At 40.0% G+C, this 27,812-nt stretch overlaps 5 protein-coding genes across 22 annotated transcripts in view; 2 read left to right on the top strand and 3 right to left on the bottom strand.

The window, feature by feature from the left end:
- LOC147873438 (lysosomal dipeptide transporter MFSD1-like) overlaps positions 1–16,286 on the bottom strand; it is a 62,478-nt gene extending 46,192 nt beyond the window's left edge. For 2 of the 18 annotated variants that reach the window (XR_015535419.1, XM_087349983.1), the window contains exons 1-5: positions 14,532–16,286; positions 11,138–11,325; positions 7,626–7,811; positions 6,426–6,972; positions 5,542–5,639 (exon numbers count right to left, since the gene is read on the bottom strand). Coding sequence is in view for 5 of the 18 variants with exons in the window: in XM_087349980.1 (XP_087206106.1) it covers positions 3,555–3,663; positions 5,542–5,639; positions 7,626–7,691 (273 nt within the window). In the remaining 13 variants the exon portion in view is untranslated. The other 16 variants (XR_015535413.1, XR_015535412.1, XR_015535418.1 and 13 more) reach the window with 15 other exon arrangements.
- A 6,093-nt stretch (positions 16,287–22,379) lies between these two features.
- LOC147873437 (histone H2B) lies at positions 22,380–22,839 on the bottom strand. Its single transcript, XM_087349974.1, has one exon. The coding sequence runs from the start codon at positions 22,783–22,785 to the stop codon at positions 22,414–22,416; it is 372 nt and encodes a 123-aa protein (XP_087206100.1). The 5' UTR covers positions 22,786–22,839; the 3' UTR covers positions 22,380–22,413.
- A 136-nt stretch (positions 22,840–22,975) lies between these two features.
- On the top strand, positions 22,976–23,431 carry LOC147873436 (histone H2A). Its single transcript, XM_087349975.1, has one exon. It carries the CDS (start codon positions 23,022–23,024, stop codon positions 23,394–23,396), a length of 375 nt encoding a protein of 124 aa, XP_087206101.1. The 5' UTR covers positions 22,976–23,021; the 3' UTR covers positions 23,397–23,431.
- Positions 23,432–25,584: 2,153 nt separating this feature from the next.
- LOC147873435 (histone H4) lies at positions 25,585–25,981 on the bottom strand. The gene has a single exon (XM_087349977.1). The coding sequence runs from the start codon at positions 25,937–25,939 to the stop codon at positions 25,628–25,630; it is 312 nt and encodes a 103-aa protein (XP_087206103.1). The 5' UTR covers positions 25,940–25,981; the 3' UTR covers positions 25,585–25,627.
- Positions 25,982–26,152: 171 nt separating this feature from the next.
- Positions 26,153–26,631, top strand: LOC147873434 (histone H3). The gene has a single exon (XM_087349976.1). The coding sequence runs from the start codon at positions 26,190–26,192 to the stop codon at positions 26,598–26,600; it is 411 nt and encodes a 136-aa protein (XP_087206102.1). The 5' UTR covers positions 26,153–26,189; the 3' UTR covers positions 26,601–26,631.
- Positions 26,632–27,812: the final 1,181 nt, after the last annotated feature.

Below are 27,812 nucleotides of genomic sequence, written 5' to 3'. Positions count from 1 at the left end.
ATTGGAATACGTAACCCAAAATTCACTTAAACTAAGAAAGCAAAATGAGAATAGAAATGAATATCCAAAGATCACAAAAAACAACCATCGAACATCAAATGTGGCCATAAAAAATATTTTATGACGAGCACACGCTAAAATAAAACACTCCAAGCAAAACTAAACTCGAAAAGACAAACAATACCACCAATGATCATATTGGGCCCTGAAAAGGGCCGAAATACATTGAAAGCTAGTCTATTCGGAACTGATATACTTAGCGACTGCCTAGGTCCCTTCACTCACCGCAAGGATAGCCAGTTCACAACATAGCAACAGTCTGTGTCTCACGACTTGTGATCGTAGATCTCTTAATAGAATGAGCCAACGTCAAAGCCTCAGCAGCAATTCGCTCGAAAATACCATTCACGAAACTATGATGCTCGACGCCTTAGAGCTGATACCGGTGTCTGGGTGCACCTGTTTAAACACTGTATGTAGATAGCGTAACTTTCCTTCCTCTAATCAAGCTCCAGCATCCTGCCGCAAGGCTTTACCTCCGTCTCCTAGGCCGTGCAGTCAGACTCGGCTACGAAGAGAAAAACGGTTTTGGATCGGCCCTTGCGTCTTCTTTTTCAGTTTTAGACATATTCTTCTGGGCCTTCAAAACCAAGCCAAGCATTCCCTTCTCGTACGCTGTGCAGCGGCCGACTTGGCTTCCTTCCACTTACTGAAACCTCTGTAGTTAGTAATGTGGTGGCACCGCAGCACTTAAGCTGCTGCTAGGTGACACACGACCCGGATGGGAGGGTGCATAGCCGCAGTTTCGCTATGAATGTCAGAAGCGCTCGCACTGGATGGGACCCTTCGGTGAGACGTACGTTTCCACCTAGACCCGCAGATCTCGGTTAGAGCACGCACCTTCGCCACGTCGGGGCCCCCTGCTACCAACACTATAAAGTGCGGCGTGAGGGGACGGTCACTGTCCTGGTCCGCAACCCGGCACCTAGATCGGAGTTGCATGAGCCTCTTCTTAGCAGCTTTACCTGATGTCTTCGGTGGCATGGTGTAACGAACAGTCAATTCGAGAGCTGATTTCCAATTTTTTTTTAAAGTGGTCATTATTAAGTGCGTAGGGTTCAAGGCTATTGTTACAAATCCGCACCAATGAAAACAAGACATGTCACGTGTTTGTAAGTTGTTATCGGTGATTGGGTAGAACATATTTCCTCATAGTCCTTCAAAATGGAGCGCTTTCTCGCAAAAATTCAGGTTCTCTACTGATCTCTGCTCAACTGATCTCTACTCTCCATGGAAGGCAACGAGTTGGCCTTTCTAAAGGCCCACCTCCCTGACCTGCTCCAGCAGGTACGGAAGCAGCTCATCGACGCCATCGCCGCCGAAAAGAAGAGGCAGCGGGCAGCAGCAACAGCCGTGGCCGGAGGACCTCGAGCCAACGCCGGCAAAAGGAAAGCCAACGAATTGGACTTGTCCACCTCGGGCGGTTCGTCGGAACCCGCATCTAGGCGCCCGGACCACTGTCCGGAGCCGGGTCCCCTCTGCCGGCAAAAGTTCATCGGCTCGATGGCCAGGCGGTAGCAGCAACCACCTCCACGTTGGTTGGTTGGTCAGATTCAGGGGTAGTTGTCCACGGCGAGGCATGGAAGGAGGTGAGCTGACCTTTCTGAAGGCCCACCTCCCTGAGCTGTTCCAGCAGGTCCGGATGCAGCTCCTGGACGCCATCGCCGCGGAAAAGAGACAGCGGGCAGCAGCAGTAACTACAGCAGCATCAGCCGTGATCGGAGGGCCTGTTCGAGCCAACGCTGGCAAGAGGAAAGCCAACTCGGGCGGTTCGTTGGAACCCGCATCCAGGCGCCTAGCGCCCGGGCCACTGTCCGGAGCCGGGTCCCCTCCTGCCGGCACCGGCAAAAGTTCATCGGCCCGATGGCCCGGCGGTAGCAGCATCATCCACCACCGCTTCCACGGGCGAACAAGCCACCTCGTGTGGCCGGCAACTCAACTATGCTGAGGTCAGCGCGGCGTACACCGGTGTAGTGGCCGGGCGACCGGTTAAAGGGGCGACTGCTGGGGCGGATTCCTCGGCACCGCTCACCACTAAAGCCGGGGCCTCGCAAGAGGTTAAAGGATAGAGGGACGTGAAGTCGTCCCGTGGACCTCCCCCCCCACTCACCCCGCCGCGCTGAAACCGCCAAGCGAGACTGAAGCCCTCAGCCAAGGGACCCGCTTCCTCGATGGAGGAGGCACCTGGGCGCAGGTCTCCCCGGGCTTCCGGGGACCTGTCCGGGCCACTCACTGGCATGTCATTTGACGCCGCTTCTTCCTTCCACGCTCAAGTGGACGAAACGGCTCCGGGGGAGCGCCGTAACAAAACCCCGGTGTACGTCTCTGTGGTGAAGGACGTACGCGGCTTCCTGCATAGGATTCGCGCGGAGTCGGCCTGCGGGATTGTGGCCCAGATGGTGACCGCGACTTTTGTTCCCGATACCGCCGACGGATTACGGGTCACTTGTCAGGGTCCTGGGAACTCGCGGAAGAGGGCGAGGGTGTGAGCTGCTTATTCGCAAGTTGCCTTTTCAGCGTCTTGTGCGCGAAATCGCCCAAGATTTTAAGACGGATCTTCGCTTCCAGAGTTAAGCTGTGATGGCGCTTCCAAGAGGCTAACGAAGCATACTTGGTGGGTCTGTTTGAGGACACCAATGTATGTGCCATTCATGCTAGGCGTGTGACTATTATGCCCAAGGATATTCAACTTGCTAGACGCATCAGAGGCGAACGAGCTTAGATATACTATATGTAAAACGGCCCTTTTTTAGGGCCACATTTTTTTCTTGACTGAGTTTGGTATGTTCTCCATCTATGATGGCGCAGATTTCACAACGCTATGATTATCTTGACATTTTAACATTCAATCTTACTTTCAACGACTTGAGGTATTCGCTTTTGCGACTTTTTTGCTTATGAATTACTGTTCCAGGCATGTTTCACCTATTATATTCATTTTCACACCGACTGATTTCCTAATTTTTTATGCTCGATGTGGGGGTTACTAAGTACATTGTAAATGTATCATCAAACGTCCTTCCAGTCTGCCACGTCCACACGTCGTGCCATGTGTCCCACCACGTCGAGTTAACACTACGCGGATGACACGGATCTAGTAGCCACGTCCCGTAGCCCAGAGTCACGAGGTCTCCCTTCATCTGGGCCACAATCCCTCAGACTCCGAGCGAATCTCTGCAGGAAGCCGCGAATGTTCTTCACCTCGGAGACGTACACTGGGGTTTTGTTCTTTACTTCTTGGAAACTTACGATTATGGGCTTACACTCCCCCACTCTGGCACTAATGATATGTTGATGTCAGTGGTGGTGTGTGGCAGTGAAAAATGTGAAATGTTGACAGCCCAGTGGCTGGCCACTGCAACTCCATTTCTCAAGACCAAACATTTTAGTGATCCACTGTAATTTCTAATGAGATTAATATTTAACTTTATTAATGTGATGTTTACATGTAATGGAGATAATGTATAGCCCTGGGAAAATGAGACTGGCATCTCTTATATCAGCTGCAGTAGGCAAAAGATATAACTGGACACAGGCCTAGGTCGGGAGGTTCTCCAGATCTCTGATGCCCTGGAGCGGGTGCAGTGGGATTCGCCACCGGCACTACAGGACGAGAGGGGCGGGCATGTAGCACGCATTAGACAAATGAGAAAAAAGTATAAGAAACCACACAATGGGTAGGTCACATCACATTGTTCCTCTGCTTATTTCCACATTCCATATTCAAAACACTTCAAGAGATTTTCATTATTTTGCTGTCTCACAAAATTACCATGAAATCATAAGTTTAAAGAAATTTAATTTAAAAAATTAGAATGTTTTATTTTTCTAACTAAGAAAACCAAATATGTGGGGCACCATCTTTCCTGCTGCTCTGAACTTTTCCCAAATTCAAATTCAAATTCAACTGTATCGCCGGTCCGAAGCATGATGTTTCAGACCGCGCGGCTAAGGCGCGGGACTAATGCAGGTATTAACCAGTCAAAAAACATTCTACATGGTGATGTTTCCTCAACTGTTGCATGTGCAAACCTCAAACACTACGTGTACAACACAGAAGTGTCACTCTGATGCCCGCACAAAGCACAGCAAGCACATAGCATGTCATGCTAGCCTCCTTCCCACTCTTCAGCCAGATGCCAAGTTAAATGATGCAAACAATACTAACAAAATACTGATACACATTTTCACCCATGAATAAGAAACTGTAAGTGGCAGCAAAACAAATCTTGCACTGCTAGTTCAGTATCATAAGGCTTCACCTGGAAGATGAGTTAAAAATGGAACTATGAAAAGGGGATCAAACTGCTTTATTAATATATAATAAATGTGTGGAATCAATTACAGTCAGACTCTCTTAAGACATCTTCTTATTGAAGTGGTGTTCACAGACAGCTCTGGAACAGCAAGTGTTATTGCCTAAACATGCTTACCGCCATTTATTATAACAAGCCTCTAAAATTAAAAAAAATACTGCTTACAAAGTCAAGTGGTTGTCAATATCAGCCAAACAGAACACTTCTAAGTGAACTCAGCAAGATTCAGCCAATCAAAAACATCCATTTATGATTGTTTGGTGCTCAATTTCCATTACTTACTGTGTTAAGCTAAGGTAAGCATTGTTCTACTGTAATATTTGTCTGCTTTACTTACCGATTCTTTACTATGTTTGTTAATTGTAACAATTTACCAAGTTCCTATAATGTTTAATTGTCAAAAATTACCACATTTTTTAAGGTAAACTTAAGGTTAACTTACTATATGGTCTTAGAACAAATTAGGCATTCATCTAGTATTTCACCAATTTCACACAATGAAGGCTTTCATGAAAAAATTAAATTCATTTTGTGGGGATAAACTATAATTAGAGTCTATCATATGTCAGAAAAAATTAATATACATGAAGCCTTTAGTTTTAATTTCAGTTCCAAAAAGTGTTAAGATATTAACCCTTCACACACCATTCGAATTTCTGCATCTTGAAGCCAATTAATTCAAACACACTTTATGCTGAAACACACTGGCCCACAATCTTTTTTTATTATTAATTATTAACACACACAAACAGCACGCCAATAAGCATCCCAGGAATCCATGTCAGTTCTCTGTTGTTTTAAAAAACGCCCCCCCAAAGCAATTTTGGTCCGTAAATGGAGCAGACACTGCATGTCTGACCACCGAGCAGAGAATCTCCTCACAAGCCCCCACACAACACAGGAAAGCTGGAGAGGACCTGGGTGCACTCTGGTGGGAAAATAAGGTTAAAAACAGGGTGACACATAGGCAGGTAGAAGAGTACCGAGTGACAGGGAAGGAAACATCATAATGAATAAAGTTTCATTCTATGAAGGAGGGGGCGAAGGGGGGGGAGCATTAAATTTTAATGCTTTAAGGCTGAAGTTGGAATTATTAAATGAATTAATGTCTTTTAGTACCAGAAATTAAATTATCTATAAACCACAACTTCTGCATACTACTTACATGCCATATGCTGCTCCCAGTTGATATTCAGGAATTACAAGAGCAACCATTGGCCACAGAGCACTAGCAAGCGTTGAATATGCCACACCCAAGATACACTACAAACAAAACATATGGTAATAAATTGTATAGCATCGACAAGGGGTCAATCCCCGACTGGGACAGATGATTTTTCCTGTGGCCTCTGCGTCCAGACCAGTTCTGGGGCCCACCCAGCCTCCTATCCAATGGGTACCAGAGTCCTTTCCTATGGTAAAGCACGGCCAGGGCGTGATGCTGACCACTCACCCCCATCTAGTCCTGAGGTCAAGAATGAGTAGGAGCTATACCTCCTCTCCCCCCAAACGCCTACATGGCGTATAGTGGGACAGCTTTACTTATACTGAGCATGCTTTAAGAAGACTATATATTCATCTGGATTTCAGATGATGAAAATGCCACTTATTTGTTAATCGTTACTTTGTTGCAATAGGTACACTAGATAAGACAACAGTCTCAATTTAATTATTCTGAATCAATAATCCCTCCTGCACAACTAACCTTGAAGGGACATTGACAAAAGCAGCCAACCTTTGACCTGGGATCAATGGCCTTTGAGCTTCGACTTGTGGCAACACATGAACAATGGGTCACACATAAGGATACCCACGTATACAGCAATCGGAACATATAAAGTTTTCCTATCCACTGGAACATAGAAGTAAATGTTCCATCTACATGGATATTGTACCTATCACGTTCAAATAATCCTTAATGTGAAATAAATATAAACCATGTCAATCAATTGAAATCTCTGTAATGAACTCTACTTCCAGATTTAAAAATACTGCAAAATTCCAGTTTTATTGCTAAGTCAATAACAATAATAAAGATATTATTCTTACCATTGCAATATATGGATTGATGAAAGTGAAGGCAAGAAGTGCATGGCAGCCAATTGACACCAGAACTGAAAAATATACTCAGAGTATATTCTTGCCAACTTTATTCACCAGAAGACCAAGGAAAGGTGATGCCACAGCTGATATTACGTATACAACACTGTTCACGGTGTTTGCATTGTCAGGTGTGAATTCAAACTTGCGTTCAAAAAACACCCTGCAATTTTTTTTATTTGTAGTGTTCTGTCTGACGACAGGTCCATATATTATGAACAGGATCCTTCCAACCTCTTCAGGTTGTCAGGGACCTGCTCATACATATATACATTCTTGGCAGAGATGATCAGAAGTGGTTTGCCATTGCCTTCTTCTGTGTGTGAGTTGAGTAATTGTTGGGATGCCACGGAGAAACCGGGGAAGCCCCCGGAGGAAAACTCCGTGATGCCTAGACCACGGCCTTGCCCAACACAAGTTATAAAATTGAGCACCACCGGGAATTGAACCCGGGACCCCAGGCTTACAAGGCCAGCGTTCTGACCGCTAGACCACCCTGCAAATAACATACAACAAAGTATAAGTTATTTGTATTTAGACTACTTTAAAAACTGCAATCTTCACAGTCTCAGCAACTGACAGCATCATTAAATTTGTAGTTTATTTAACGATGCTGTGAACAGCTCAAATTACATAGCAAACAGTGAGAGGATGATTAAGAATAAAGAGTTGAAGAGGATGTGGGAGAAAGCAATTGCAGACGAATTTAAGGCACTACCCCAGCATTTGACCAGCAAGACTGAGGAAAACCATAACCTATTCAGTCAGACCTCTGGGCCAAGATTTAAAACTGGGACGTCCTGGATGAAATGCAGAAGCATCTGATTCATGGCAGAGTACAGGTGAACTTATTCCTATGCCTAAATATCATAACACAAAGCAAAGGTAAAGCTTCATGCAATCTTAATCATAGAACTTAAAAGAGACGAGCGATCAACTTCATGCACTGGTCATATTGCCATATAGAAAAAGCCTCAGGATTCACGGGTTAGAAGTCTAGATGGCCCTCAGAGCTGTTATGGAAGTAAATGTGAGTATAAAAAGCTAAGTCCCAAATGTAATTCAAACCCTCGATACCCAGTCAGTAGATTATCACTTTATTTGCTCAAGATCAGAAATGGTAGGAAGTACAAAATTAAAATTTCTTACTTTCCAAGGGCAATAGACGGGAACACAGCCACAGACAACTGATATCAGCCGGAAAATCCTTGACATCTGTGAGACGCACTACTTCTCCCTCCTGAGCGGTTTTCATTTTGAGGATCCTTTCAGCTCTCTTGTCCATGCATGCAAGTAACAGAGCACATCAGAGTGACATGAATCATGTAGCTCATGCTGTAACACAACATAAATGTTATTTGCATAAAAGGAAGTAAACATAAAAGTTAATATAAACTTTGTTCGTCTTACTCCTTTGCAGTCCAATGCCACATAAATACTGAACAGGAACTCAGGCTTTGAAATATCACTGGACCATACAGACCTGACAATTGAACCTTTTTGACTGATATAATCTAGTTCGCTCTGGTTTTGGAGTATGGCAGTGACACCCTCCTCTGACTTCCTGGCAAAATATTATGTGTTGACACCAGTGGAAATATTAGGGTTAGAAAGGATCACTATGACCAGATGCATATTGCAGAATGTGTATCTAAATTATGGTGATTCTAAAGAACAAGAAGAATCCTTTGGGGTCCATACAATTAGTCAATGGTAGGAAAGCATAAGTGGACTTTCATGATTAATGTAAGTATAGAGCCTTCAAAGCAATACAGACATGACGATAAAACATAATTGGAAATTAAGCCTGGGTTGAAGATTTCTGTCTTCTGAGTTGTTGCGCGGTGTAGTCTGGTAGATGTTTACCAGCGTTTCAGAGGTCACACTGACTCCGTCAGACAAAACAGCACAACAATCCAGAAGACAGAAATCTTCATACTCACCGCTGTGAAAACCTCAAATCATACATAAACCTGGGTTGCCCACACCATGGGCAAACACGCTACCAAGTGAGACATTGCAATCAGAGTAAGGAGGTTATGGAGGGTTCCAGACTGCTGAATTCACATAGTCACAATTCTGGATTCTGAATGGATTTTCATACTTCAGTTGGATCATGACATCATCAAAGGTATAAATTTGAACAACAGGACTCAAGTCATAAATTTTCTTTTCAAAAGGGCCCCTTTCCTTTCTTCTGTAAATGTTTTTGCTCAGCCTCCCTTAACAACCAGGAGCTAACACATTTAGATGAGAACTACCTCCTTATTTTTGGTTACATCCTGTAACTTTCAAATAAATATTGAGCGCAAGGCTGTAAAGTGTTTTAATAACTTAATCTGAAAGGGCACAATTAAACTACTGATTTCACACTGATAAATGGCATAGAAACATCTTAACATAATTTTCTTGCTTTTCTGTAGGTTGATTACAACATTAATTTTACAGTGCAGCTCCAATGACATGTTTAAGTACTTCATTTAGGGACTCCATGCAATTAAATACGTTTATTAGTAATTTTCTTTCATAATTTTGGGTTCTGCTGAAGCAATAAATTCTAGAAGAGTTCATGTAATTTACTAGCAAGCCATTTCATTTCACCGTACTTTTATTATTGGTATGGACTTCTGTTATGTTCAGATGTCTGCTGTGTTTTTGCATTAGTTCCCTTGGAAGGTCTCTGTGTGAGTGAAGATTTTGATGAAATTTAATGTGGAGGTTGTGCTACTCTGCATGACGTCAAAACAGTACATACATGGTTGCTAGGGTTACCATAGTTCATATTTATTTAAGAGGGAATCAGCATAAGTGTTTGGTATGTTAACACTGTCTTTGTTGGGACAAAGGTACGAAAAAGTTAAGACATCTTAGGTCACGTTATGTTTGGTTAGGTTTGTTTCATTTCAGTTTCAGAAGTTTAGGTTAAGATTGATGTTTAAATACAAATTTTAAATCTGGGAATTTTGAATATGGGAATCGTAAAATTTTAATTCCGAATTCTGAAATTGTTAAAAATGTGGATGTTTATAAATTTTGAAAATTTAGTAGATTTGGAGATTTTTAAGTTTTAAAATCTTAAACTCATTAAAAATCTGACAATTAGGAAAGTCCTACAATGTGGTTGGCTTATTTCAGGTTAGATTTGTCCAGGTTAAGTTAGTTTTGAATATTTGAAATTTGTGACTGTTCAAAAAGGCACAACAAATTTCTTTCCATTGGACAAGGGAGATTTAATACCTCTAAATACACACTGCAAAGAGCGCATGAGGATATTAAGTGTATTTCAATGTGGAATACATTTTCCGAGCTTGTCTAATTTCCTATCATCAATAATATAAACATAGCAGCCTTGTGAACATTTGAGGTAGAATTCACATTAAAGTCACTCAACAACGGGCAATTCAAATTTTAAAAAATAACTTTAGCAAAGGTCCTTCTTTCGTAGACTGTAAAAAAAACATGGCTGCTGTACAAACTCTACATTTAGCTTTCAATCTGATAGCAATAACTAATAAGTAACTAGGTCTGTATATGAAAAATTGTATACACATGTGAAACTTAGAGGCTTTATCTGACAATACCTGTGGTTAGAACATGTACTAATCAAAAAGATGAACAGAAATGGATCAGTAAACTATATAATTATTAATTCACAATTGTTGCTAGTCTCGTCATACAGACTGAAACATTTTAAGGAAAGGTGACGCACTGAGTTAGAACTTTTTTCTTTTCCATAACAGGAAACATTTTCACAAATATATACTACTACTATTACTATTACGTAACAGCCCAAAATCGAGCCCTAGCATCCTCTATCTTCTTCCTCCAATTCTCTCTATCCAACGCTATCCTTCTCCAAGCTGCTGTTCCAGGATATTTCTGGAGTCAGTCGTCACTGCATCCAGCCATCTACTTTTAGGTCTCTCCACTGGCCTTCTCCCATATATTGTTCCTTCCAATATTTCTTTGGGTATCCTATACTCTTCCATCCTGTAGACATGTCCAGCCCATTCGAACCTTCTCAGTTTAATGTGAGTTACTATATCATCACTTTTATATAGTCTATATAGCTCATGATTGTAACGTATCCTCCACTTTGAGTTTTCCTGTACTGGTCCAAAGATTCTTCTCAAAATCTTCCTTCCAAGAGCGCCCAGCATCATTTCTGTTTTCTTTGTCAGTGTCCAGAGCTCACTTGCATAGCAGACGATGCTCCTGATGATGGTCTTATATATCCTTATTTTACTGCTTTTATGTACACAATTAGATTTCATAATCCCTTTTAATGCAAAATATATTTTATTTGCTGCTCTTATTCTACTTTGTACATCAGTCAACTCATCATTATTACTTGTAAGGATTGTTCCAAGATATTTGAATTCTTGTACTTCTTGGAATATCTCCAATGTCATGTTAGGCTGGATCATTATTCTTTGTCTATCTCTACTTTGTATCATCCATAGCCTGATTGGTATTCCCCTATAATTTTATTATAATCTTCCTCCAGTCTTTTCCGCAGTAAATGGGTAAATATTTTGTAGACCATACATAATAAGGTTATACCTCTATATATAATACTTCCTTGTTATAAATGTCACAGCTAAAAATAAACAAGGCAGAAGATAATATGACCCAGTCAGTAAAGTTTATCAGTAACTTACCAATGAAGAGCACAACTCCGATACACATGTACCCTGAGTAGTACAGAGGCTCCATCACATTAAAGTGGACTGTTGAATCAACCCGAGCAAAGCTCAACTGAAGACCAAATTCCATATTTAGTTCCTTGCCCTTAAACCAGAACACAGCATAATTATTCTGTGCCACTGTCAATGATTCACCACCGATCCTGCCAACAAGTATAGTCATGATATCTACATGTAATAAAATGTATTATAAATATACTGGACATATAGAATTTCTACACATAGCTAGGACAGATGCATACGATACTCAATCAACTACAAAGATCAATGAATAACTTATATCCAGGGGTATGGTAAGTACGCCAGCGTCCATTAACAAGTGTCACATTACACCACCACTGTCTTACCATATAAACACACTCACAGTGAGTGATGTTAATTTTTTTTAAACTAGTACTAAAAGGCGATGCGCTAGACTAACAGTGATACTATGGTGCCCTCCAGGTTGGGGGTTGGGTGTAAGGCTAACAACCTTTCACCTTTAAAAAAAGGCTATGTTACAAAAAAATCAACCAAGATTCCAGCAGAATTAATTAAAGCAGGTGGCAAAGGGTTACATATGAGGATCCATAAGCTTATTCAGTTAATTTGGGATAAGGAAGAGATGCCACAACAATGGAAGGAATCCATAATTATTCCTGTTCATAAGAAGGGGGACAAGACTGAGTGTGGTAATTACCGAGGAATTTCGCTGCTATCAACCTCATACAAAACTCTATTAAACATTCTTTTGGCAAGATTAACCCCACATGCGAATGAAATTATTGGGGATCATCAGTGTGGGTTCAGGCGAAACAGATCAACGATTGATCAGATCTTTTGCATTCGTCAGATACTAGAGAAAAAATGGGAGTTCGGTGGGACCGTACATCAGTTATTTATAGATTTCAATAAAGCCTATGACTCTGTGAAGAGAGAAGTGTTATATAATATTCTTATTGAATTTGGTATACCAAAGAAGCTAGTGGGTCTAATAAAAATGTGCTTAAATGAAACCCGTAGCAAAATTCGGGTAGGTAAATATGTATCTGAGACATTCTTCATCAAGAACGGACTAAAACAATGAGATGCTTTGTCTCCCTTGTTCTTTAGCTTTGCGCTAGAATGTGCTATCAGGAAAGTCCAAGATAGGCAGGAGGGTTTGCAATTGAATGGGACACATCAGCTATTGGCGTATGCTGATGATGTTAATTTATTGGGGGACGATATTAATACATTAAAGAGGAATGCAGAAGTTCTACTAGAGGCTGGTAGACAAGTGGGGCTGGAAGTAAATTCAGAAAAAGCTAAGTACATGTTAGTATCTCGTCATCAGAAGACAGGCGGGCAAAATTATCTTCGGGTGGCTAATAAGTCCTTTGAAAGGCTTACAAAGTTCAAATATTTGGGAACAACAATAACAAATCAAAATGACACTCTTGAGGAAGTTAGGAGGAGTTTAAATTCAGGAAATGCTTGCTACTTCTCAGTTCAAAATATTTTGTCTTCCTGTCTGATTTCTAAGAACCTGAAAATTAAAGTATACAAAACAATAATCTTGCCTGTTGTTTTGTATGGGTGCGAAACATGGTCTCTCACTCAGAGGGAGGAACACAGATTGCAGGTGTTTGAGAATCGGGTGTTGAGGAAGATATTTGGGCCTAAGAGGGAAGACGATGGGGCGTGGAGAAAACTGCATAATGATGAGCTTAAAAATCTGTACTCCTCCCCCAGTATTGTCAGGCTGATTAAGTCGAGAAGAATGAGATGGGCGGGGCATGTAGCGCGCATGGATGGGACAAGAGGTGTGCACCGGGTACTGGTTGGGAAGCCTGAAGGGAAGAGACCGCTGGGGAGACCTAGACGTACATGGGAGGATAATCTCAGGCGGGATCTATGGGAGATAGGAGTTGAAGGAGACTGGATTTTGTTGCCCGAGGACAGGGTCCGGTGGAGGGCTTTGGTTAGTTCGGTGATAAACCTTCGGGTTTGGTAAGCCATCTAGTTAGTTAGTACTAAAAGTCATTCTCATTAGTGCACTATACTCTAGGATTCTGTAGATTAACTGTGGAAGGCTCTTATGAACACAATAACAAACCTCTAGGTTAAATAAAGACAGGAATGTCTTAACCAGTTGAGCAACTATTAGCTTCCCAAAAATTCTACTCCATGGAATTAGTTAGGTTAATACTATTTTTTAAAAAGGAAAAGCTGTCCCACTTGGGGGGAGAGGAGAGGAAGTTGAGCTCCCACTCATTCTTAACCTCAGCACTAGACAGGAGTGAGTGGTCAGTGTCTTGTCCCGGCTGTGCTTTGGATGCAGAGGCTAGAGGAAGAATCCTCTGCCCCAGCCACGGATCAAAACTTGGTCGCCCAGTCCGTAGCCAGTTACTATTCCGGCAGAGCTAATCCAGCTCACAGGCTAATACTATTACACATCATAATAAATGTTACATGGTAAGTTACAATGATTACCATTCTAACCATAAAACTAAAATATTTAGTGCAAACATCATGATAGAAAAACTGTTTTTGGAAAACCTGTAGGAAGAGACAACTTTGGAGACCTAGACATAGATAAGAGGATAATATTAAAATTGATGTTAACCAGAGAGAGAATTTTTTACATGGCACTGGCTCAAGTGTAATGATAAACTACAAGGTTCCACAAAAGCAGTGACTTTGGTAATCCATCTAATAATTATTAGCTCTTCTACGAAATTCCTGCATGATGGAGTTTGTTAGTAAGTCATTTGCCATTTTGTGCAGTTGATAAGACATGTTTTATACTTCCCATTTTGCTACACATTTCCCACAATAAATACTGCATATTCTCCAAAACTTCAAGATCCTACAGTGAACAATGGAAGTGTTGATCCACCACATCAGCATTACTGATGATCATCATTTAAAAGTTACAAGGATGTGATGGCTTTGAGTGGCATATTATAAGAAATTATCTTTCAGAAGCACTTAAACCACAATGGTAGTATGTTGTCAAACATGCAACACAACGTAATGTCTGTATTAATATACCATCAACTTCTAAAATCAGCTAGCTGATGGTGCTTAATGTAATGAACTAAACAATCTTGCTCTTAAGTTTATATTTTAACACCTGAAGATGGTTCAACCAGCCAAAATATGTTGTGATACCACCAACAGTGTTTTTGTAATGAAGTTGATGGTATATTAATGCAGACATTGTGCTGTGTGTCTGACAACATAGCACCAATGGCATGTTGTTCACGCTACAAGTATGTTTATGAACACACGGTTTATAAAAAAACAGAGAAGTAACAGACAATGCTCAAAAAGACCCCATAGCATAAAGTTAGTAACAAAGTTATTAATTTATAAGTTGCGTTACCTTCTCTATACAGATGGAAGCATTCATTTAAAGGAAAGTAGAACCAGAAATTTTCTTGTTCCATTTCACCTAGTTTTCTTTCCTGTGAATGGAAACACAATGAAATAATCAAAATACAAATGCAATTTTCGAGGGCAATATCGTGTCCAGTTATCAATGCAATCCTCATCCAAGGTCATCAGGGCAATTGTAGTTTTGAACACCTGTAAGAGTAAATTTATTATTGAAATTATTTAGCTGGGACACATGAAATACAACCTTAAATGATGGAATACCTTACACCAATGAAGAAGAAATATGGGTCTGAGTAAATACAGTTCATGGTGTGGTATTACACCTACATTTTCTTATTACCTCCTAGTTTCATTCCAAGCCAGTCTTTTCCATTCTTACTACTTCAAATTTAACTACCAGATATTCATCCATTATCTCTAAGTCTTTAATTGGCCCCTTACAAAGTCATAAAAAGAATCAAAATGTTATTATTTATGAATATGGCTCCACAGTTTTATCTTCATTGCTATAAATTCAAACAAAATAAGATTCAAATACCTACAATATACTAACATACTAACTACTCAGAAGAATCTATGGTGACTGTTCAAGAAAAAAAATTGTTGTTTTATGGAACAATCTCATAGGGGCAACAACCACCTCTGAAATACCAGTCAATTTCTTATACTTGCTACCATGAAATCTCAACAAAGGAAATAAACAATCATCAGTATGTATTTAGACAAAATTTGCAACATCAGGAATGCAAAGAATAACATAGAAATAGACAGGGTATGTCATAACAACAACATACATGCAAAAATCTTGTTAGTGAAATGAGCTCCTCCACCACCTTCCTTTTAAATGACTTGTGGACAAATGTCTGTGGAATGCCCTTGGATAAGAAATTTAATGAAAGCACAACCGTGGGTAAAATATCCTCACACCTCTACACATATCAATGCTACTACATTCTTTCAACTGCTAAAAGATGCCAACCAAATAAGGAACAGGAAACCTATATTTACATGAAGACTATATGACAAATTTATTAAGTTCATATGAAATATTAACCTTTACCAACCAGGAATAGGGTATTTAAATGTCCACAGTACAAGGCTGCCAGCTGGACTTTATAAACTCTAGGGTCAATAGTTTAGTAGTACGCTACTGCACTGAAGTGCACAATCAGCTGGACTTCACATAAACTGTGACACACAGTCAACAAAGGTTAATAAATGGAAAAATATGGTCTTGCAGAATATATCATTCAGACCAATGTGAACTTCTATCACTGTTCTTTGTGGATTCATGCCCTGACATCAAGTTTTTCACAAAGACAGTGAAAGCGGCTAATGCTGAGATTAGGGATGAGTACATAGTACAGTGTTTAGTACTAAAATAGCTTTCTATTTATATTTTATATGTTTAAGAATAACCCACTACACAAGTAGGTGTTCATATCCTGTACACATCAGCATGTCAAGTAGTGATTGGCTACAGACTAATATTTCCACCTCTTGATTACTGACAGTTCATTGCTGCTATCAATTCAGAGGGCAAAGAACAATCAAAACAAGCTGAGGAGGAAATAAATTCTGCTATAAAGAGCAAATCAGGTGAAGGAATTATATTTTCTGAATCGTTATTGAATTCTCCGTCCATTGTATAAAACAAACAAACCGAAACAGCAGACCAAAGACCAACAACAGTCCTTTCAGTATTCGTACTATCGTGTTGTATGACACGCAACCGCCTACCACAGAAAGACAGCAGATGTGCTACACACGACAAATCACAGACAGTAAACCACCTCTAACAGTTAATCTCTGTGACAAACGTGATCCACAGATATACTACTGTGCTACCATCTTCTAGTGGAGCGAAACTATTTCAGCTTCGGTAGCTTTGTTCAGTCGATAATAAGAATTACTACTACTACGCCCCATTTCTCGGGATTTTAACCTTGGGTTTAGGGTAAACTGCACATTAATACGGCATGCTATTGAAAAGCATACAAAATGTGCAATACAAACAGAGGTGTAGTCTTGATTTATTATGACTGTCGTGTCTGCAGCATGTACAAAGAATGTGACTATAACTCACATGCCAAGAGAGCGTAGTCCTTTAATAGATCGTCACGTAGGAAACAAAATTTCTCCGCTGTGCACTAATATAAGAAAACCAATACTTGTATTGGTGCTGATGATACCTTGGTCATCTTTGTGATTAAGCTTTCTGTGATTTACTGAGGGCATGCATAGTTTTTTGCGCCGAGTCCTAGTAATTTTTGAGAACCAAGGTTGTGGAATTGAAGTTAGATAACATTCTAAAGAAACTGATTGAGAATGATATCAACACAAAGTTATGGAATTTTTGTAGTCAGTACGTGAAAGGCGGGAAACAGAAATACATTGCAAATGTGGCTGAAACATTTATATGTATATGTTGCCAGGAGATGGTCTGTCAGCACTGTTTGCAAACATAACTTCTGCAAATGTTGTTTGCAAAGATCATTTTCAGCTGAGGTTTACACTGTGAATGAAACTCTGTCTTCTATACTGTGCAAACTTTTCCCAGGTTATGATCACGGGCGATGTTAGATTGTAGGAAGATGGTGATGAAATTTGAAACCAGTGTTCGTCATGTATGTTGAATGTTGCATGCAATGTCAGAATACCACCAAAGTAGCCTTATACAGGTTATTCTGATGTTGACATTTTCAGTGAATTCTTCATTGAAACGGTGCATAAAAGTGGACAGACACTTTGATGCAGTTTCTTCAACATTCATCAACTTTTTGTATGTTTCTTCATAGGTGTTTGTTTTCCAATTACTGCAGTGGAACTGTAATATTATATCAATCTTATCAGCTTGTTTCAGCCCCTTATGGCTATGTTGAGTTTTATTGGTATAACACACATACAGGATGATGCTGAAAACGTCTTTCTCCGAACACATACAAAATTATATTTGCACTGGTATTTGATGGCAAGTCATATCACATCATGCTGAACCCCATAAAAGAGTTTGTGATCCAACAGAACTGTTGTACACTAGTGCTTGGAGCCTGTGATACTTGTGGGTCGTGGTCATCTAGGGTTTGGCACTTTATTCATGTTGGTAACCCCTACAAGTTTATGGCATCAATCCAGAAAACCATGAAAACCACAAATCCAATCTTACTTGCCCCTACTGAAAGTTGAGCTTCAAGAGAGTTTGTCAGAATCCAGACTAGATATGATATATACCTCTGAGTGTTCCTCTTGCCTAATGTAGCTTTGAATTGTTAGCCTGCAATTTTGGTCATAAAATGTTCATTATCCTCCATAATTTGGATGCTGCAGTAGAAGGAGCAGTGTTTGGATAAGCATTCAATATTCATATTAGACATATCACTATATATCATGTTTACTTGACTGCAGAAGGAAGAAGGGATACTTTGAATCTTGTACAAATACTTTCATCTACTTATTAAAAACAGATAATGCATTCTACAGAGATTTTTTCTCCTTCAGAAAAAGGCAATTACAACGATGATGGGATGTGGCAATAGAGTCTCGTGTAGAAATATATTCAAAGAATTAGATATTTCTCCGTTGGCATCACAATATATATTTTCTTTATCATTGTTTGTATTACAAAACAAAACTCTTTTTCCGTCAAACATTGACTCTCATGCTGTTGATACTAGACAGAGACAAAATTTGTATCTACCTCAAGCTAATCTAACTATTTATGAGAAAGGAGTTCATTATGCGGGTATAAAGATATTTAATAAATTACCCATGGAGATTAAGAATACCTCAAATAATCTTAAAAAGTTCAAGGTTGCATTAAGGCATTTTTTAATTACTCACTCGTTTTACACTGTGGAAGAGTACTTAATTGGATAACTAGTTATATTGTTTTGTATTTAGTACGCTGCTTGTCTAGATGTAATTCTTTAATGTATGTATTTCACGCTTTTATACTTGAGTTTGTGACGTGTTCTATATCCACTATTGGATTTCTGGAACTTGTAAATAAATAAATTAAATAAAATGTGACACATGGAAAATTGTGGGAAAAATTTAAAAAAAAAACGTAACTTATGTATTATTTCTTTTATGTTGTTTCAAAATGTAGAAGTGGCCAAGAGAGCTTAGAAAGATGCAATGTTATTGAAGCCATTAGAGAAGAGAAGATACCTTGTTTAATCCTGTCCTAATACCAAGGCAAATTTTACAAATATAATGGTGATGGACCATACCATAGTTCAAATAAATGCTGACTGACTTCTCACTGCAGAAACCTAGGTTCAGTCCTCTGGAACAGGTTCCAATCCAAGGTCGTCGGTTATCTGCCGATGGCCATTCCATTGTTGCTCCATACTCATCATGCTGCCAAGCAGCACATTATCATACCTTCAGTCCCAAGTTAGGGGCTTTTATCTCTGTCCCAGCACATGAGGAGATTGTTTTGTAACTGGATACTGGTCAGTGCCATAGAAAGTCTTCATCTGTTCTGCCTCCATCACTGGGCATTTGGTCCCCACAGGCATTTAAAGCAAAAGATGGTGGGCTTCCACTAGCAAAGATCCATTTGGTAAGCATGTGCCATTGCTGTTTCTGGTGCCTTGTGTCCACAGCATGTAGCATCATCTTGATCCATGGTACATTAGCTGCACTAGGATCTAGACTCTAGATTCTAGAGACTTTCTGTACCAAGGGTCATCAGTGCCTGCTGCTTTCTACACTTGGGGACTGTCACACAACAGACAGTGGGCCGCATACTTCTCGATATGTTTGGAAGGATATCGCCAGTTCGCTATGTCATGAAGTACAGATGTACTGACACAGATTCTTTTATAAGATGTTGTAGGTGCGTCATATTGTGATTTTAATTTAAGAGTTTCTTTCTGTTTGTGTATGATTTGTTGATTTATGCTAAAGAAATTACTTGTGAAGAAATTATATTCTAAAATAAAGAAAATCTGAAGAGCCGTAGTTCCTAAGCCTTTTATATAAGCAGTCTGGTACTATACTTTTCATCCACATGCTCATGTCTAAATTGGAATGTTACGATTATGGGCTTGCACTATGTTGATGTCAGTGGTGGTGTGTGTCAGTGAAAAATGTGAAATGTTGACAGCCCAGTGGCTGGCCACTGCAACTCCATTTCTCGAGACCAAACTTTTTAGTGAACCACTGTAATTTCTAATGAGACTAATATTTAACTTTATTAATGTGATGTTTACATGTAATAAGGATAGTGTATAGCCCTGGGAATATGAGACTGACATCCCTCATAACAGCTGCAGTAGGCAAAAGGTATGATGCATCTTAAGCCTGTTGTACCTTTAATGTCAACATCCTGTTCTAGTGTATTACCCATTTCCAAAACTGTAGTGACAGTAGTATAATAACGACATATAGCATTGAGGCAATACCACTAGAGTAGTTTCAAAGTTCAGTAATAAGGTGTTGTTTAATGTTTGATCATTTCTTATGAGTCAGCTGTCAATCAGAATGTGTCAGCAAATACTGTTCTGAAATATGGAATTAATTTTGATGTTCTTTTGAAGTCTGTATTCAAAAGATTTTCATAATGAACGGCATGTGACTGCAGTAGCTTAACTGCAACAGTTTCTTGCCTTGGGGCATTCTTTCGACGTGTGCTTCGACCATCTGTCGGTGACGCTGCAAATGAGAAACTTGAACGTGATTAACTGACTGCATTTTCTGCCTCAAAAGCCATCACTTCAGGTTGTAAGTGCTCCACTCTGCTGTTATTACTAGGGTCTTCGTGATGACGATGTAATTGTAGGTTGATACTGTGAAGCACAAAAATTTTATTGTACCTAAAACCTAATTCCTCTTCTGATGTATATACATATGTTGTAACAATTATTCCTGCTCTGCACTGTCGGGATCTTTTCTGTTACCAATAATCTAAATTGAACGTTGATTTGCAGAATGATATATATCATTCACAAAATTTTGCTTGTAAACCTGAATGGAACAGCTAGTTCACACATCCACTTTTATTGTTATACATGTTAAATTATGTTAAAAAGAAGTGCATAGTTGTAATGCATTATTCATAATAAAATTTCCAACATTCGAAATTTGGTTTCCATCAGAAAGAAATTTAACTTAAGCACCAAACATTTTAATCTCTTCATTGAGGATATTTACTTATTTCAGGAATTAAAATTTATGTGTTTTCAAATAAAAAAAGCATAGCACTGGTTTTAAAGTGAAATACATTAAGACACATGCATTTATGAAGTTTTAAGAGATATGTAAAGGGAAATAATTAAAAATCCACTGACAAACAATGACAATGACATATGTGCACAGATTTCAAATCCAACATACCGAAATGTTAACATTGTATCTTTATTTTGAAATGCACTGGAAAGGTATCATAGACTGCCCTTGTTTAACAAAACACCCCTGTGGAATGAGATTAAGCTAGAACATTTGGTAGGATTCTTTTGCTTTTAATTCCAGCATAGCAATGGATTTACTTTTGGAAGTCATGTTTTGCCCTCCAAATCATGGGAAACAATGTGTGTACTTTCAGAAACAAATATGTGTTATACTCACCCTGCTCTGACTGTCAAAGTTTCCGGATGAAGGGAGCAGAGTACCAGGAACCGGCGTGTGCTGTGTGTGAGGATGGGCAGATTCTCCTGCACCAGCACAAATGTGGCCGCAGTGGTTTCATTGACTTATGTGCCACACATCTTGTGGTCTATGCGTAATATGTAGGTGTCTCTAGGACTCTCCATTAAGAAGAAGTAATTATAAAAACATCACAAAATGCAGGCTGAAGATTTTGGTCAGTGAGAGAAATGAAGGTATTTTAGTAACTGGAAACTGAAGATCTCCTGAAATCTATTCAAGTGAGGTGCGCAGATATAAAGTACAAGAATGGGCAGATAGGTTTGGAGGTCCTACATGACAACTTTGACATGCTTGGTTTGGGACCACAAAGGATACATGGTAAGCAAATTAATTCTATTCCTGTGCAAAACCAGAAACAGAAGTTTAAAAACACAAATAAATAATGAAGATTTGAAGTTTACTAAATCAAAAAGCTCGTAATTCCTCCTAAATAATTCGTATTTGCCCTCACGGGGACCAAAATTCGCAGCATTGAGTTGAGCCTTTACACGAGCTTCAAAATGGGCACTGCAGTGAATCGGTACGTGTTTTGGGTCATAGGATGCGTATTCCTAGTAGCTGACTGAAAATCAGCACCGATTTGAGAGAAAAATGTTGGCTGTAATAATGCCCACCATTCGGTAGCAAGTACTTAAATTAATAGAACGCTATGAAAGTGAATCAGTGTTAATATTATAAAATCCCACTTGAGTAGTGTACGGAAGAACATTCAAGGTTGTGATGACGCGCATGCACTTGGCGATTGGTGGAGGACAGAGATCGATAACTGCCGATTCGTCTTGACGTGTCTAACAAATTAGATGCAATCTTGAAACTTTGCATGCCGTGTAGTGTATTAGAATATAAATAAGCACACAAACAACTATTAACACAGACCCCTATTGCCAGGTCTTCTTTATGGAGGTAATAGTTGTATGTGTGCTTATTTATATAAAACAGATGCAATGTCGATATTAATGCGTCGAGGAAGAGCAACTAGTTGATACCACGAAACATTGGAATACGTAACCCAAGAAACAAGAACGCAAAATGCGAAGAGAAATAAACATCCAAAAATAATGGGAAACAAATACGGTCATAAAAAGAAAAATCTCACACGAGCACACACCTTAATGAAAAATAAAAGACGTAAAACTAAATACGAAAGACAAACATAACCACAAATGGAATCATTTGGGGCCCTGAAAAGGGCCGTTTTTAAACTGAAAGCAAGTCTATTTCGAACTGGTGTACTTAGTGACGGCCTTGGTCCCCTCACTCACCGCATGCTTAGCCAGTTCACCTGGTAGCAACAGTCGAACAGCAGTCTGTATCTCACGACTTGTGATCGTGGATCTCTTATTATAATGAGCCAACCTCGAAGCTTCAGCTGCAATTCGCTCGAAAATATCATTCACAAAACTATTCATGATGCTCATAGCCTTAGAGCTGATACCGGTGTCAGGGTGCACCTGTTTCAACACCTTGTAGATGTAGATGGCGTAACTTTCTTTCCTCTTGCGTTTCTTCTTTTTGTCAGTTTTCGATATATTCTTCTGGGCCTTACCGGCCTTTTTAGCAGCTTTACCAGACGTCTTTGGCGGCATGACACAACCAACAACCAACTTCGGTGCGGAATGCAAATTTTTGGAAAAGTGGTCGTTTTTAAGTGCGTAGGGTTCAAGGCTACTGTTACAACTCCGCACCAATGAAAACATGACTTGTGACGTCTTTGTAAGTTATTGTCGGTGATTGGGTAGGGTTCAATTCCTCATAGTCCTACAAAATGGAGCGGTTTTTCGCAAAAATTGTATTCGAACACGTGTTACTGCTGTTCTTCGCAATGTCTGGTCGCGGTAAAGGTGGTAAGGTTAAAGGCAAGTCCAAGTCTCGGTCTAGTCGAGCGGGACTGCAGTTTCCGGTGGGCCGTATCCACAGGCTACTCCGCAAAGGAAATTACGCTGAGCGTGTTGGTGCCGGTGCTCCTGTGTACTTGGCTGCTGTGATGGAATATTTGGCTGCGGAAGTTCTTGAATTGGCTGGCAATGCAGCACGTGACAATAAGAAAACTAGGATTATTCCTAGACATCTGCAATTGGCGATCCGAAATGATGAAGAGCTGAATAAACTGTTGTCTGGTGTTACAATTGCTCAAGGTGGTGTGCTACCTAACATTCAGGCTGTGTTGCTACCGAAGAAGACTGAGAAGAAAGCTTAAGAGTATCTGATTTTTAAAAACGGCCCTTTTAAGGGCCCCAAACTTTCTTAAGAGGGGTTCGTTTGTCACGAAGTACTATGTTATTTGCCTCAGCGAATCTTTGCATTGATCCTGCTGCACGATATGTTACTATCGCTTTCATCTTGTACGCATTGACATTCTTTATTTGTTTCCCATGTGGAATTGGAGTAAGTTGCTCTTATGTCATACGCCGACGACTTCTAATGGCAACGTGTGTGGGTTGCTCCTCACGATTAAACCTAGCTTTGGAGTGCGGTAGGTACAGTATTTTGTACGCCTTTCATATTCGCGACCTAGATATATACATTGTAATAAAGACGATTGGGATACTGTTCTCATTTCAGTCATCCAAATGAAGCATTTGCGAGCCAGCGTTCATTACACCATATTTTCTGATTCCTAGGACTTGCCTTTAAAATTTTCCAAGCTTTTGACCCATTCTGGAGTGTATTTCTGTTTGTACTAAATATGGTTTCTTGTAAGTTGAATGGTGTGGCAAAATTAAAAGACTAGCCCACTTCTGTATTACCACGCGGTCTTCTTCTAACCTTCGTAGTCGAGAATGTAGTTTTCTTCGAGTAATGTATCCAGGTTCACGCCAAGCAAAGCAAGATGTTGGAAACGCCCATAACAAGCACAATATTGAAGATTTCTGTCTTTTGGGTTGTTGCGCTGTGTTGTCTGGTCGATGCTAACTGTAACGTTTTATTTGAGTTTAGTCCTACTAATGTGGTAGCGTAGCTTGGAATGGCGCAAGGCAGCTGATGTGATAATTCGTCTATGAGGCTACACCTTGTTTCCTAAGACTATCACATTTATTTCTAACACGACATAAATTTAACAATTTATTAAAACATTACCTACCTAATTCAGGCTAGTTCACTTTATCATTAGTACACTCTTGTTACGTAAATTTTGAATATTATTTAATTTACCCTTACTACCTATACTTGGATTCATCGCCTCAGCGCTTACCTGTTAGAAGTAGCCCGATCAGCTGCACGTTGCTCATAGGTTTGATGACCTCCTGCCATCTTGAAAGTTCTGACCGCGATCTCACTTCAACGTTTCTTTCTTATCCCCTGAGAGTAAGGTGAACTAGCCTTGCAGCTTAACTCTATGCCAGGAAATGACATCAACAGATTCCTACATGCAAATGTCTGCTCTTCTTAATTCTAACTAAGTTCAAATCTCTACATTCCTAATTTACAATATCTTAACCAAAATTAATTCACTACGTTTCAGAGGTCATACTGCCTCCGTCATCAGGGCGTTGGTTAGCATCGACCAGACTACACACCGCAACAACCCAGAAGACAGAAATCTTCATACTTACCTATGTGAAAACCTCAAATCTTACAAGCACAATATTGATTACCATGTAGTGGCATTGAATGCAACAAATCCTGTATTAATATAGGGTGTAGTCATAACTTGGGAGGGTAGCGAAACCGAACCCCGAAATAATGTAAGGAAACATTTCCGTAAACCTAAGCGCTTCAGCGGGCCGAAAAATCTCGGCCAAATCATGCGCTCAATATTTTCGGCGCTAGGTAACCTAACACAAGTGAGTACACGCCAGTCATATAAACAATATAAAGTATGCCTTAAAGTTTAAAATGCCTGGAAGCCTCAGTCCTAAGATTGCAGGGGAACTTTAGCGTGTATCACCAGACATTGAACCCTTATAAAAGTAACGTACTTTCCCCCAACGAAAGTAGGCGGAATGTGTAACCTTTAGCAACTAGAACCCAAATTATTTTCGGTAATCCTTGTTAAAAATTATAGACATACGCATAACATTTGAAAACTTTGTTCAAACGAACATCCGAAAATATCTGGTAAGCATTTGCCGTATCTCATGCGGAAGTAGCACCAACGGCAACTGAAATTCATATTGCGATGATACTGGTCCGTATTTATTGCCATCAAATTACGTAAAGAACAAACCTGGCTTGAATAGGCACGAATGACCCGCAATGTAGCAAAATGCATACTAAACTGCCTGCTAGCCATACGATACTTCATGTATCAAGTAAAGCATTGCAAAAAAAAACATTGCGCTAGGAAATAGAAGTTACGTCCGAAACAAGTAATAGAATAGCACGCAAAACATTCAGAAATCTAAGCATAACTGAATGGCGGAATAACCAAACTCTCAAGATAATTTGGGGCCCTGAAAAGGGCCGTTTAAAATCAAAACCGTTAATTTAACCGCCGAAACCGTACAGTGTACGACCTTGTCTCTTCAATGCATACACCACATCCATTGCTGTAACTGTCTTCCTCTTAGCATGCTCCGTGTAGGTAACAGCATCACGAATAACGTTCTCCAGAAACACTTTCAACACACCTCTGGTTTCTTCATAAATGAGACCGGAAATACGCTTAACACCACCACGTCGAGCCAGCCGCCTAATAGCGGGTTTCGTAATCCCCTGGATGTTGTCACGAAGAACTTTGCGATGTCTCTTCGCTCCTCCTTTACCAAGACCTTTACCTCCCTTACCACGACCAGTCATTGTTGTTCGAGAATATAGGACGCAATACCTGAAAATTTCCAAAATTTCTCTTCTTATGCTTCTGGTCAAGTTGTTACTGTCCAATCACAGAACAGAATTCTCAGTGGGCGTGTACAAATGGGTTTTTGTTCCAACTGTCCAATCGAATTACAGTATTCCAGGGTGGGCGGATCCAAATGCCATCATAGTTAGTATAAAATAACCACGTAAATCGGTCGACACTAAATCTTCCCCGGAGATATTAGGGACTATGGCACGTACTAAGCAAACTGCACGTAAGTCGACCGGTGGCAAGGCGCCAAGGAAACAACTTGCCACTAAGGCGGCTAGGAAGAGTGCTCCTGCTACGGGCGGTGTGAAGAAGCCTCACCGTTACAGACCCGGCACTGTTGCTCTACGAGAGATCCGCCGTTATCAAAAAAGCACAGAGCTGCTTATTCGCAAGTTGCCTTTTCAGCGGCTTGTACGCGAAATCGCCCAAGATTTTAAGACGGATCTTCGCTTCCAGAGTTCAGCTGTGATGGCGCTTCAGGAGGCTAGTGAAGCGTACTTGGTGGGGCTGTTTGAGGACACTAATCTATGTGCCATTCACGCAAAGCGTGTGACTATTATGCCCAAGGATATTCAACTTGCTAGACGCATCAGAGGCGAACGAGCTTAGGTATACTACATGTAAAACGGCCCTTTTAAGGGCCACAATTTCTCTCGAATGGGTTTGGTATGTTCTCCATTTGTCTATGATTATTAATTCTCCGACATTTCTATATCTATTATGCCTTCCAACCATTTCAGGTATTCCCTTTACATGTTAAAATTTGTATTTAGACTTATTTGCTGATGGAATGTTGAAGGCATATTTCACCTATCATTCCTACTTTTAACCCAGACTGATTTCCTAATGTTTAATGCTCAATGTGGGGGTCACTAAGTACATTCTGAATGCATCATTGTCCTCGTGTTCGAACGTAGAATTTTATCAGTTCAACAGATTGTTTCATTTGTATGATTTTGAGCTTGGTGTACAATACAAGTCTAAGACTAAAATTATGTAATTACTCCAGTTCTACTGTAACTAAATACCAACTGGGTTCTTGGGTCACTAATAAATGGAGAACTTATTACTTTATCTATGGAGCCTGAATGTTACCCTGATCTCAGCACATTCTGGTACCTTGTTTAATGAATTCTATGTCTACCAGCCAGCATTTTGGGAACTGTCCTTGTCGAAAGTGAAATTTCTTAAAGACGCATTACAGTATTATTCTTCCTTCTACTATGGCTACATCTCCAAAGTGGTCTTTCTGCAAGCTGACTAAAATCTGTGATGCATGTTACATGCCCCATCCATCTCATCAACCTGGTCATTGCATAGATGCACCATTTTTGTCAGCTACTGAATGTTCATTGGGATAGTGATCTTTGATAAACTTACATTCATCTGAGCCATTAGTAGCTCGGCCTAGTTCCTCTGAGAAAGACACTTATTAAAAAGCTGAAAATGTAAAAATGGCTACTTAATCAAATTCCAGTAGGTCTAAATATGGAAAAACTGTCAGAACACTGGAAGAAATCTATAAGAAGGGTAATGGAAATTGCTGTAGTAATTATTCCAAACATCACTACACAAAATTTTACCCACACATTCTTTGTTAACCCCACCATTCGGATGAAATTATAGGGAATCATCAGTGTGGATTTTGGCATAATCCATCACACACTGACAGGATACTTTGCACTCATAAGATATCTGAGTATATATAAGAATACAATTAACAGTATATCAGATATGGAGTTCAAGGAAGCCTATGATATGGTTCAGTTAGGGTAAAGTATTATTCAACATTCTTAATGAATTTGGTATTCCCACAAAAAC

Source organism: Zootermopsis nevadensis, unplaced genomic scaffold (genome assembly GCF_977971745.1).
Source record: "Zootermopsis nevadensis isolate Lab colony 2312 unplaced genomic scaffold, Znev_1.0 Znev_ptg000017l, whole genome shotgun sequence".
In the NCBI taxonomy this organism is placed as follows: Eukaryota; Metazoa; Arthropoda; class Insecta; order Blattodea; family Termopsidae; genus Zootermopsis; species Zootermopsis nevadensis.
The sequence above is the reverse complement of the archived record's forward strand: the minus strand, read 5'-3'. Positions and strand labels throughout refer to the sequence as shown.